General features: G+C 36.3%; 2 protein-coding genes across 20 annotated transcripts in view; both read right to left on the reverse strand.

Annotated features, from left to right (window-relative positions):
- Positions 1 to 299, reverse strand: part of CLIP1 (CAP-Gly domain containing linker protein 1) — a 120,880-nt gene extending 120,581 nt beyond the window's left edge. For all 15 annotated transcript variants that reach the window (XM_073313343.1, XM_073313331.1, XM_073313341.1 and 12 more), the window contains exon 1: positions 223 to 299. The gene's annotated coding sequence lies outside the window, so the exon portion shown is untranslated. The remainder of the gene's footprint in view (positions 1 to 222) is intronic.
- ZCCHC8 (zinc finger CCHC-type containing 8) overlaps positions 222 to 12,805 on the reverse strand; it is a 31,338-nt gene continuing 18,754 nt past the window's right edge. For 4 of the 5 annotated variants that reach the window (XM_073313349.1, XM_073313345.1, XM_073313348.1 and 1 more), the window contains 4 exons: positions 12,007 to 12,131; positions 10,816 to 10,899; positions 9,627 to 9,741; positions 5,203 to 7,667 (listed from right to left, as the gene is read on the reverse strand). In XM_073313349.1, coding sequence (XP_073169450.1) covers positions 6,841 to 7,667; positions 9,627 to 9,741; positions 10,816 to 10,899; positions 12,007 to 12,131 — 1,151 coding nt within the window. In that variant the 3' untranslated portion in view covers positions 5,203 to 6,840. Of the gene's footprint in view, positions 300 to 5,167; positions 7,668 to 9,626; positions 9,742 to 10,815; positions 10,900 to 12,006; positions 12,132 to 12,805 lie in introns of those variants that run through there. The other variant, XR_012155122.1, reaches the window with a different exon arrangement.

The raw sequence follows: 12,805 nt of genomic DNA on the forward strand, positions 1-12,805 counted from the left end.
ATAAAAAAACACAAACACCACCACCACAATTCCCCATTCTTCACTTGCCTAAAATGAATCCTCTCCTGCTTCAGCAGACCAGTAAAAACCAATCCAAATCCATGCCTCCCTTATTGCAGGTCTACAGCAAGCAAAATCTACCAAGTTTTGCACAGTATTTAAGACAGCATAATTTTGGATGAAAAACAGATGCTATTAAATGATCCCCATTTGTTTGCTTACCTCATTTTCAGACTAATTTTAACTTCAATAAAATTCTTGATGCGACCGAAAAGCGTATTTTCTTCTGCGGCAGTGTCCTGCAGTGGGGAAAAATAATAGTAATTAAAAATAATTAAATGTACTTGCTCAAAAACAAGGATGTTTTATAAAGTTTTTCCAACTACAATGTATTACAGTGAAAGCTGCACTAAAGTCCCACCTACAAAAGACAATGGTCAGTCTTTAGTGACCACTTTAAATATTTTTGTTTGGGTTTTTAGGGGCTCTCAAATTGGGGATTGCAACCCTTCAGAGGATCGCAAGGTTATTACCTAGGGGTTGTGAGCCGTCAGCCCCAGCTCCACCAGGCACAGGGTTGACAGCCTGAGCCTGTTAAATTAAATCAACTCCCTCCCCCACTTTTAATTTATAAAGGGGAGGGTCGCATTCAGAGGCTTGCTATGTGAAAGGGGTCACCAATACAAAAAGTTTGAGAACCACTGGATAGGCAATCCTTTTTATTGAGTCTTTAGGGGGAAACACATAAGACAGGGTTCACTATAGATTACTTTGCAATGTTGTATTATTTGAAGCATTTTGGGGTTAGTGAGCACACAATAGTCATTTACACAACATGTTAATTTTAATGCTATTAAATCCACCCTACTAATAAACTGCTTTTTGAGGACTAAATTGCTAGTCCTTTTCCTCTGATTAATTTCTCTCCTTGTAACACACAATATGCTCTCAGGGAGGTGAATCAATCTGCAAAGTCATTCATTTTCAATTACAAATCTTTCTATCTAAAGACAACACAATCTGGGTACATGACTCAGGTGGTAAACAGTAGCATAGGACCCCTATTTAGCCTGACACACTAACTCAATTTTAATACATTTAAATGGTTTTTGTTCCTTTTGGACTTATCTCTCCAGAGTTTATGTTGTAATATATATTTCCTTTCAGTAAAGTTACTGTGTGTCTTGCAAATATATTGATAACATTTCATCTGTGTTTCATCTTCATATTTAAAGCACTCAATAGTCTATTAATACATACATATTACAAACAACTTAGATTACCAAATGTTACATGAATAACTACAGAATAGCAGTTACACTGAAAGTACTGCAGATATTTCATTTAAAAATTAATGTAAGCATAGTTAAGACTATAGTCTCATTGATTGCATTTCACTATTCTAAATGCTCTAAGTATATGGTTCCAAAAATGGGAGCAAACTGAGATAAGATTTGCATCCCCAAATTACAGGACACATGGCAGATGTTCTCCTTCCTGAGGTGAATTCAGTGCTTGCAAACATTGCCAAATTCACAGCCCTGGAGACTGAAGTATCCTGTTCATCAGCAGAACAAATAGGGCACAGGCCGCAGCAGTCCAAACTTCTCTATACTCCCCCCACCAGCATCCATCAACCCTGTTCTAGAGTGATCACTTCTAGGGGCAAGAGGATAATCCAGCAAAACAATATCTGGCTCCTGCTGAGAAGGGGACTAGTTGTAATGACTGTTTCACTGCAGTTTTAGTAAAAAGATGATCACAACACACAGAAACATATGGTATGCAGACCACTAAACAGCGGACGATCTATTGTCATTGCTTCTGACTTGACCTGGATTTGAACTAGTGACTAAAAGATTTAAAGTTCTGTATCCCATTGGCAGGCATCTGAGGTATCCTTTTCCCTTAACAGAGGATATTAAACATACTTAAGGTCCATAGTTTTAGAGTTCTGAGACAGGGACAACAGCTGCTCACAGACCTGACAAATCCAATACCATGTTTATGAACAGTACATTTGTCATTTAAGATAGAAAAGCAAGCTTCCTGATGCCAGATAACCTGCACAGCAAACTCATATTGGTTACAGTCATCATATCTTTCTCTTCTAAAACAGCAAGTACTAATCACTCCTGAAACCAAGCTACTGCTCTAATTGATCTATTGATATTGTAATAAATGCAATGGCCTCTCCTCAATAAAAAAATAAAACAAAACATACAATACAAAAACCAGACCAAACAAAAAACAAATGACACTGAGCAGAGATTACCCGTTTTTAAGTATAGTGTTAACCTGTCAATTCAAATTTGTTCTCATTCAAAAGTATTCTGTTTGCATTTTTAAATTATTCCCTTTTGACTGATACTACTTTTCTAATGCAACTTTTCAACTGTTCTGTGATGGAAGAGAGGGAGAAGGGGTAGTACATGGTATTTAGTTTTTAAGACTTGGGTTCCTATGTAGTAATTTGGGGTACAAATGAGCATGGATTCTCCTGCTTCCTACTGGCAATCATGCCCAATGTTTATAGAATTTCTTTTGAAAAGAGCATCAAGACTAGAATAGCAGGAGCGATGCAAGTCAGAACTGAATCCCATTGACAGAGGGATGTGGGAAAACTTGATCAGTGTCTGTTCACACCATACCTATCTCATACCAAGTGTTATTAAAGCTCATTAAAATGAATGAGTAATCTAGGTTCCTATACCACACCCATCACCATAATATGAATAGAAATATTTTAAAAGAGCAAGAAAATACATTGTCTCAGCAAAACCGAGCAACTGAAATGAAAGGTGAATTCTGGGATAAAGTAGAAATAACTACTCAAATGTTGAGCAGGTATGGAAGACAAAGCTAGAAATATTCAATACATGTGTCTTTAAAAGGGTCTAGTCTAACGACATACTGAACTTTGCATAAAGTTTTACTAAAGTCAATCCAAAAGTTATTTGGAAATTAAGATTCTCAGTCATATCTGTGCCAGCAGCAGTGAGAACATCTGTTACTGTCAAAACTTAATTGGCCAAATCCAACCTTAGTATAGCTCTGCTGACTTCAGGTGGAAGTGGACCAAACATTAATTTAGCCCACTGCTTTTGCTGACACAGTAATGAAAAGGAGCCTTCTCAAAGCAGTAAAATGCTGAACATATTACCTATAAAATTATTGCAACTTAAGGCATGAAGTGGCCATTGGAATGAAAAAAAATTTAAGCTATGGTTGAAGATTTATTAGCAGTTCTGAGACTTGCACACATGCCCACTGTCTCCCTGTCATTTTGAGTTTGATTAAAAAAAAAATCTGTTAACTTACTATTACTTTTATTTTTCCCACTCTATTTTTAAAGCACATTCATTGAAGCAAGGCCTGGACCACAAAAACAAAAATCACAGATTTCTAATTTTGTTTTTTTGACAGATCCGGCATTAAGACTTCTAGGCTAATGAAAAGTTAAACAGTTTGATTTATTAAAGATCACTGGAGATAAAGATTAGAAGCTAGCAGCCTACATTGTAAAGAAAAATCATGTTTGTAGGTATTCAATTATATATGGCTAGAATAAGAAAATGGAGTGAAAAAAAGTTCTCCATATGGATTTATTAGTATAATCATTACTACTTTATGCTTGGAATTCTAAGTCTTAGTAGAGTTAATGATATCCACTATATACTGCAAATCTGACTGATCTGAGAGAGCAGTAATTTTCTCACGTTTATGGTTTGGGTCTTCTTTGCCCTATAACACACCTGAGTTCAATTTCCAGACTTAACTCCCTGTGGGAAAAGCGGTAAAGGTGCTGCAAACAATATGTACATTTCTATGTCTGTGGCTATGTGGAAGATTTTGAACATTTATAAAGTGAGCAATATTAAAAACTGAGTTAATTAGATGGTGTGGGTTTTAATCTAAGTGTGTATTTAATTTTGACATCACTTGCCATAATCATCAACTATCAGGGAAGATGGGAAAAAAATCTGCTAGTTACAGTGAATGTACAGTAGTAAACTCAACCTGAATAACTAGAGGTTTTAAATGAGTCTAAGAAAAGCTTTTGAAAAACAAAAACAAAAAACTCTGAATTTCTTCAGAAGAGCAACTTCAGTCTATCATCTTCCAAATAGCAAATAGCAAACACGCTTCTTTACAACCGATAGAAAAGTGTTAAGCTCCACAAGCCGCCTTTGCTTATATCTTAAGTAGTTATGTGTTTTAACTTTAGGCTCAAAATAGTTTTCCCAACACCCTTAAAAACAAGAGGCAGAATTAACAGTTGCATTCCACTTTTCTTCCCAATCCAATTTATCTTTTATGGAATAATTTTCTATTCTGAGCTGTTAAAAAATTGCACAATGAGTTTATTGTAAACATACTGTATATATATTGTTAAAAGGCTAAATAGTGTTAAAGGGCTGTTTAAGTATAGTTCAAACAATTTTAAACTTCATGTTTCAGTAAATAAAATACAGGCCACACGTCATGTTAAAAGTAAAATAATTTCACAAGTGCTATAAAATGCCTTCCAGGTGCGGGGAGAGATTCAAAAACTGCAAGTGAATGTTCAAGGCATAAGTGCCTCAACACACCCAAGGTGTGTACATTTCAGGTCTTGATTACCTCATACCCTGTGCTGCATTATTTGCATGTGAGTCAGGGAGAATCCAGCCCTCAGTAAGGAACTACTGCAAAAGAAAACCTATGAAAACAAATCTCTGTAACCCGCAGTTTCACAACTACAGTACATATATCTCTACCTATTTGGGAAAGGAAATGAGCGTAAAATCTCTTTTGTTCTATAATTCTAACTTCCCCCCCAAGGCAAAAGTTGAGAAAACAAACAAACGACTCAGTTTGGAACATTTTAATGTCCCGCAAATGCTAACTTATTATTATTGCTTTCCACAGTTAAACAGTCCAATCATAGCCCTGACAAGTTCAAACAAACTATCACTCTTCTTGCTATTGTATCCTCCCCTAGTAAAGAAAAATCTTCCAGAAGGGCATTTTATTTACACACAGAAACATACTAACTCAGCCCAATTTTTTCTGATTTTAAAAATCTTTGACTGTAAAAATATTTTGAAGTGTTTCCAACTGAAAAACTATTTCACACTTTAAAGGGTGGTCTGGAAATCTTGCACTGACACTGCTTATTCTGTACCTGTTCTGTGGGAGGAGGACTGTGGGCTTCAAAGCTCCGGTTAGCATCTTTCACTATTTGTTAAAACAAATCATTAATATTAGTATCAGTTACATTCTTCTTCCTCCTTTTGAAATGGCTTCGAAGAGTCTTGAAAATAAGTTGCTTCCTCTATTCATCTTTCTTACTTGGCAACTGATTTTTCCTCCCAGCATTTACGAAGAAGAACAAACCCACTGCCAGCACTGACGAACATGGTTAACAAAAGCTTTGGCTAGCTATAGAAGGGCTCCTTCTACCAGTAGTGCTGCAGTAAAGCCCAGGCAATCCATCCATAGGTCCTTCATAAAAAGATTTTTTTTAAAAAAAATCTTTGATAAAAACAGTAGATTAAAGAGAATTTAGAATTACTTATAATCCAGAAGACATTCTTAAATAGTTTAGGTATAAAATTGTCAATTTTGAAGTAGTTTTAGCCTCAGAAGACAGGACAAGAGGCAGTGGGTTCAAAACTACAGCAAAGCAGATTTCTCAAGAAAAACTTCCAAACTGTAAGAACAGCAGGACACTGGAACAGACTGCCTCGGGAGATTGTGGAAGCTTCTTCACTGGAGGTTTTCAAAAGGAGTCTGGATAGCCATCTGGATTGGATGGTTTAGACCCAACAAACCCTGTATCTTGGCAAGGGGTTAGACTAGATTACCTTTGCAGTCCCTTTTAACGCTATGATTTTAAGTAATTACTTAAAATAACTAATAGTTAAATGTATTTTATGGCAAAGCACAAGTTCAGAGGTTTCTAAACTACATTCATTCTCATATTTCAACTAATTTTTTTAAGTATGTATAAGAATTCACATATCTGACAAATTAAATCAGACAACAGCCAAACAACCTCCGTTTTCATGTAGCTGTAGTAACAAGTTTCTTACTGGAGCTTTGATGCTTGAGAATCAACCATTTTTGAAAATATTTATATGAAAACTCATTTATTAAACCTCTGTACACAAGAATGAACAGGTATGTACAGCAAGTTTACATAAAGAATGATGTTACAAAAGGTAGAAGTGGTGCTTAAAAACTGACCCACAATTAATTTATAAAAAATATCCGAAATGGTGAGGATAATGCTGGTAATCCCTGATTATTTCCATCTGATTGCCAGGACTTCATGTGGAGCATTTTAAAATATTGGAATTTTTAAAAACTGTAATAATATATTAAACTTATCTACAGGATAATTAGCAAAATGTAGAAAGAGCAGACTACTGTACAAAGCACAGATAAAAACCACCATTCCACCTGAAACTCACCATTAACGATAATATAAATCTTAACCAAAATATTAAACAGCAACCGAAGACTCACTGTTTTAAGAGGTTCATGTATCACAGAGTGTAAAATATGCTGAACAAATAAATCAATAGTCCTTTCACCCCTTAGTGGAAGGTTTTGATTTAGTCAAGTTCTCATGTATTGAATGGTCAACACTGGTCCTGGTCAAATGGAAGCCCTGCACGAACTTAAAAAAAACAAAAAACAAAAAAAACACTAGGGAAGAATGCAGAAGAACTATATTAGTCCACTCTTAACTACTCAGATGTTCTTCACAAAAGGGCACATGAGAGATTATCCAATTTGGTAGATACTTTAAGTTTCTTTTGGGGGCACCATAAAACCTTAAAGGAAGACAAGTTAGTCTGAAGCCTTTTTGTTTTTTTGCTGGTTTCTTGGGGAATTCTTTAATACACTTCGTATTCGAAGATAAACACCAGTTGATTCTGCCATATTTTCAAACTCAAATGGTGTTATCCCTGCCGCAAACTTGCTCATGTCAGGAACAGGATTTGAATTTTTTGTAGATGATTCAGCACTCGTGACCACATGAGTAACACTTTCATTTCCTCTATTGTTGATCTCACATTTTGAGCCTGTAGTGCTGTTCTCCAGCATGCCTTCAGAATCCACATGATCAGTGTCATCTTCCTTTAGATCAAATAATCCATCCCCTGAATTAGGGTCACTTTTAGAATGTTCAGTTCTGGATATCTGCATGCTAGTATCTGATATCCCAATTTCCACTGCAACCAGCTTCTCAGATGTTCTTCCTTCTGGAATAATGTCCAGTTCATTCCTAGATGGTGATGATGCAACAGAGTTTCCAGTTAAAGGTGTATCAGCAGGTATATCAGAGTCACTATTTGTACTGTCTGCCTGCTCAAGTGCAGCCCAAATCAATCGCTGCTGCTCCTCAAGTTCTTCTAGGGTCAAAGTATCCTCATCCATGGCTGAATCCCCCACTCTTGGCTGAGCAGAATCATTGGAAGGAGTTGATGCTGGAGTATTCCTGCGAAGAGAGGCAGTAGGTGCTGGAGGTAAAGGGGATGTGAAGTTGGGTGGAGTACGTGGAGGAGTTCCTCGTGGCAGTGGGGGCGGAGTTGCAATCGATGGAGACCCAGGTGGCAGTGGAGGTTGGAACTGAAAACTGTCATAAGACAGAGAACTGTGTGGCATTTCCAAATCTAAAATTAGAAGATTAAATAAATCTCCATTAGTAGTACTGAGGCTTTAATTCCTACTTTACCCTACTTTTAATCAGATTTCAAATCTAAAATATACTCTTTGGTTAATACCGTAAACTTATGTTCTCAGCCTTTGGAACCGTAGCAGCAGCTTATGGCAGTATTATTCCATATCAGCTGAAAAGCCTATCCTGATGCTTACATTTTTGCACATCCCAGTATCCTTGAAACTTGCCATTCTGAATCTGCCATTTTGGATTCCAGAGGGAACCCTGATGGCTGGTTTAAAAGCTGCACTTTTAAATGCTCTTAAATATGGATAATACTGAACAAAGTTTGAAGCCAAACCTTAAAGATTTTAGATCCAAGATGTGTGGAAATTCCCTCCTCAGTTTGAGGGAATCCAGAAGGGCAGCTGGGAGAACTGCTATAGAAGATTATTCTCAAATTTGACTTCTTAGAACATTTAAAGAAGAAACCTTTCTGGTCCTTTAAACAGCCATTAAGCTTTCCTCATTCTAATTCCTCCTAAAAATCTCACTTCTGTTGCAATCCACAAGTTGTAAGAATGGAACAGTTTAGAATAAAAAAAATTGAAATTATCTCCTTCTGAATTTTCTACGACATTTTATCTTTGCTTCATTTAAACTATTAAGTCGTCAGAGCAGGGAACTCTTTGGGGCTTATTCAGGGTCAAACGCGCTGTCTGGTGCTATATAAACAGTATTCTTGTTTTTACACATTAGCCCTTCAAATTTATTACTTTAGTAAATATAAAATGATACCTGTAACCAGTAAATTAGAGAATTCTGTGGGTGGCAAACCCAGTTGATTAAGTCTACCATAAAAATCTAGGGAGAACTAGGAAAAATTGTTTCACTGATTTAGATTTTGCCTCCCAGCTTTCTTATATGGTATACTAATATTCAACACTAACACATGTTAGCTTGGAGAGTATATTTTTAATCCTGTTTCTATTACAGGAATTTTCTTAGTTCAAACTAACTTATAATCAGGTAAAATTCATGATTTCAAAATGTGTAATTTCCCACCCCCTAATTCTAAAAAGTGGATTTAGAAAAGTGCAAGAGTGACAGCCCTAAAACTAAACAGTTTATCCACAGAGAAGGTATCTGCAATACAAGGTTCCTTGGCCCTCATTCCCAATTTGTGCCACTTCTGTCTACCTTAGGTAATTATATGACCCCTATTACTGTAGTCTAACAACCTCTCACTAATGTATACATTATCACAACATCCCTCTGAGGTAGAAATATTATAATCCTAATTTTAGAGATGAGTAACTGAGGTTCAGAGAAGATAAGTGACTTGCCCAAGATTACACTGGAAATCTATGGCAGAGGAAAAACTTGACCCCAGATCTCCCAAACCCAAAGCTAAATGCCCTAATCACTGGACCATTCTTATGCCTTCTCTCACTTAAGGGTGAAAAGCAATTCAAATTCTATGCCCACTTGACAGTTGGTCTCTTCTGAAAATACCAACGACGGCATCAGCTGTAGCAAGAATACCTGTCCACCAAAATTTGGATGGGACCAACTCATGTTTCTGTGGGTTATTCAGTGACCCAAATAATAATTGTCACTACTGAACCAGTCTAGATTGGGAGTGGCAACCTAAAGATTCCACTTCTCTTGGGCTGAGCTATAGCCCTCACTCTCTTACAACACAGAGTAAAATACTCTGACAAAGAATACTGGTAAATTACAGAAGACACAACTGTAATCCAAAATACAAGCATTTGACAAATATGGTTAGTTCTCTATTTTAGCAGTACAGTTAAAATATCATACAATACATTTAGATAATGTATCAGTAATTCAGTATGAATTGAAATATTGATAACCATGTTAGCATTGAAGTCCACATTTCACTACAGAGTAAGGAGAGAGTTATTCTGAAAGTATAAAATCATAATTGCAAAAAAGAAAACTATACCGGAATCCATGTCCATGTCAGCTACTGATACTGCTGAATTGTCTCCTTTTACCTTCTTTGAATTGTGAGAACTTGATGGATATGCAGACCTTTTATTGCTAGATTTTGGACTTGGCTGAGGAAAACAGAATACAAATTAGTATTATATACAGGTACTCTTATGAGATATAAGGCGGCAAGATTTTCTGCTACAAAAATACTAATTATAATCCTCAATGATCTCAATTTGATAGGGTCCATTTTGTAAGCAAAATATTGAGCTGTCAGAGAAACTTGAGACATTTAATGTAGTTGAATAAAAAACCCCAGCAATCTTGTTTAGTTTTTCAGTGGTGAATGAGAAAGGAATTTTGTCTGCATCCCTATTAGAGCCTCAAGAACACTCCTTTTCTCCATGCTTACCCAACTAGATCTCATGAAGCCACCATGTCACATGAACAGGACATTTCCTTTGTAGCAATCTCATAGAAATTGTTCTTTAATTACCTATAGAACAACTTAATGCTTTACTCTCAACCCCCATAAAAAAGTCTGGTCAATTGTAATGTACTTCCAGCTTAAGAAACAGGAGACTGAAATTAAACCTACTGTTCCTCGCGTCAAGCAAGAAACACTAGGTTGGAGTTAAACATTTACAGTAAGGTCTCGGAGAAAGTTATGTAACAAAGTTGCCACATATGTCCTGTAAACATAGTATTAAGCTGTTAAACCATGAAACATCTGAAAGCATGCCTATGATAATCAACTATAAAGTGGACCTTTAGACAAGTATGGAATTCAGATATAGTCCGCACAAAATTTAAAACTTAGGCATATATCCAAATGGAAAGTTAACTGTTCCTACAAACTATGAACTAGAGAGTCTTTCAGCACTGGGTTTAGGAGATGATCAGCTAAAGAGTCTAAGTTGTTTATTATAAGATAGTAGTTTTTGACATCAAACAGGCGGCCCAAAAGATTAAAAAGGATATGGACAAGAGTAATGGTTTATTCAGGGGCTACCTTCTAGTCTCGTGAACTGTTTTTGGCTATTGTACTGATGAAAACCTCAGGACTTCACACCAAAACCCAATACCCTCTATTAGCCATCTTTGGCCAAAGTTGGAGGCAAGAGACCAGTGACAACTGGTAACATCAATACAAGATTTTTCCAATTTTTTGTATGCAAACATAACACAAATATATTCACCGCCTGAAAATTAGAAAGGTAGCTAGCAAAAACGTCCTTCTGTTGAGATGGCTGCATGGGTATGGAACCAAATATCCTCCATTCCTACAGGAAAAAAACAAAAACCAGCAATAAAGCTCGACATTCAGTAAGCTGTGGCTAATAATGCACATGCAACTATAACACACATGATATGGACTGAGATTAGTAAATGTTCCGATCAGAAATTTGTCTAACTGGGAAGGAGGAAGATCCCTAAATATGAATTTTTAGCAAAAAAGATGAGCTCCATTCCAACTTGCAAATATAAATGGTCTGCTGCATAGAGCTATATTGGGTGAGAAAACACAGCACCACTTTAATGAAATATTAGCCAATTTTGTTGCAAACCTCTTATTCAAAGTTTGTAGTGTAGCTATTAAAATTTAGTTCAGGAGGAAAAGTGAACATAAAGAGCTACAACTTGAATAAAGTCTTCCTAATTATTAGTAATAGTTAAGCTAAAACCTATGACAATACATTCAAAACAAAGAAGACTGAGGCAAAGCTACATTAGGAGGCCACTCTTAACCACCAGATAGAAAACAGTGTAAGGAATAAATTCTTTACGGCACCGTCCAACATCAAGGCTCAACAGGTGCCTATTTAACTGGTTTCTTAACCTGCCCCATTTTGTCCAAGTGCTAAAAGATGCATTACTCAACTTATGCATCAGTTCCTGAGACACATTATGATGTAGTTTTTGTTTAGCAAAGATAAAGATTATATGGTACAGCATTGCTATAGTAACACTCATTTCAAGAACATTTTTTATATTTAGAAAATTTAGATCCATATGAATAACGTGCATTCAGCTTTGTTTTAAAAATACTGGCATTTAAGTGACAATCTGAATATCAGCATCAGGTACAGTATTATATGCTCCTGTCTCATAGTGGAAATAAGCAGCATTATACATTAATAGCCTCCTGGAGGTTTACTAGCATCAGCAAAAGTCCAGATAGACTGTTTATTGCATAGGTTTCTTCAGTTATTAACTGTTATTAACTTTTAAATACTTAATCCCCCCCCCCCACACACACACACACAAATAATGGCTAATTCAAAACAAACTTATTTGAAGTTGACTATCAAAGTTTGAATAATCCACAAGTAGGTAATAATGTTTTGTTTTAGAATACCACACCAATTGTGTGTAGCATATATACTTACATCAGAGATCCCACTTGGAGTAGACATATTAAAGCCCGGATAGTTTATTAACTTAGAAACATCGTAAGTGACACACTTGTTTTGTTGATAGGATCTTTCATCTTCTGTTTCACAACCAGTAGCATCTATAACAAAGTATCATAAATGTTAATATTGCTACTGAGGAAAAACGTTAGAGAAAGAGTTGCAGCAGAAAAACACAAACACGTTGCAAAGTTGAAATACAGTTTAGAGAAAAGGTTTGCAACCAATGTAGCAGGAATACAGTGGCAAATTCTCTCATTAGATGCGTGCACAGCTTCCACTGAAGTCCCAACTAAAGCCAGAGCAATATTCTGACACTACTATTGGTATCCTTGCAGAATTTGGCTCTAGAACATTACATCTGTTTGATCCTATGTTCTGTGTCACTAGCTTGTGTTCTTTCCACTCAGGGACTTAAGACAGGTCTGGAAATCATTGCTCTCTTTTTTTTGGCTGTGGGAGTCAGTCTTCATTACGTCAAGGAATTGGCATAGCTAGGGCAGATAAGGAAAGAAGAGTGGCACACTACACAAGAGGGTAAAGAACCAGCTTTGCTTATTCTTGTTCCACTGACTCGAGTAATGTTCCAATACTGGTCTCTTTGGGGTCTCTCCTTAATAGTGTGATACTTAAGGAAACCCAAGACTATAGTGGGGTGGTTATGTGGAAAAAAGTTTCTCCACAACAAGAAAGTTGAACAAGGAAAGAGTGCAAGGGAAATATTAATATTTTTACAATGGCCATACATAAATTATAGTTTTCCTGCTGCCAGACA

Source organism: Lepidochelys kempii, chromosome 15 (assembly GCF_965140265.1).
Source record: "Lepidochelys kempii isolate rLepKem1 chromosome 15, rLepKem1.hap2, whole genome shotgun sequence".
In the NCBI taxonomy this organism is placed as follows: Eukaryota; Metazoa; Chordata; order Testudines; family Cheloniidae; genus Lepidochelys; species Lepidochelys kempii.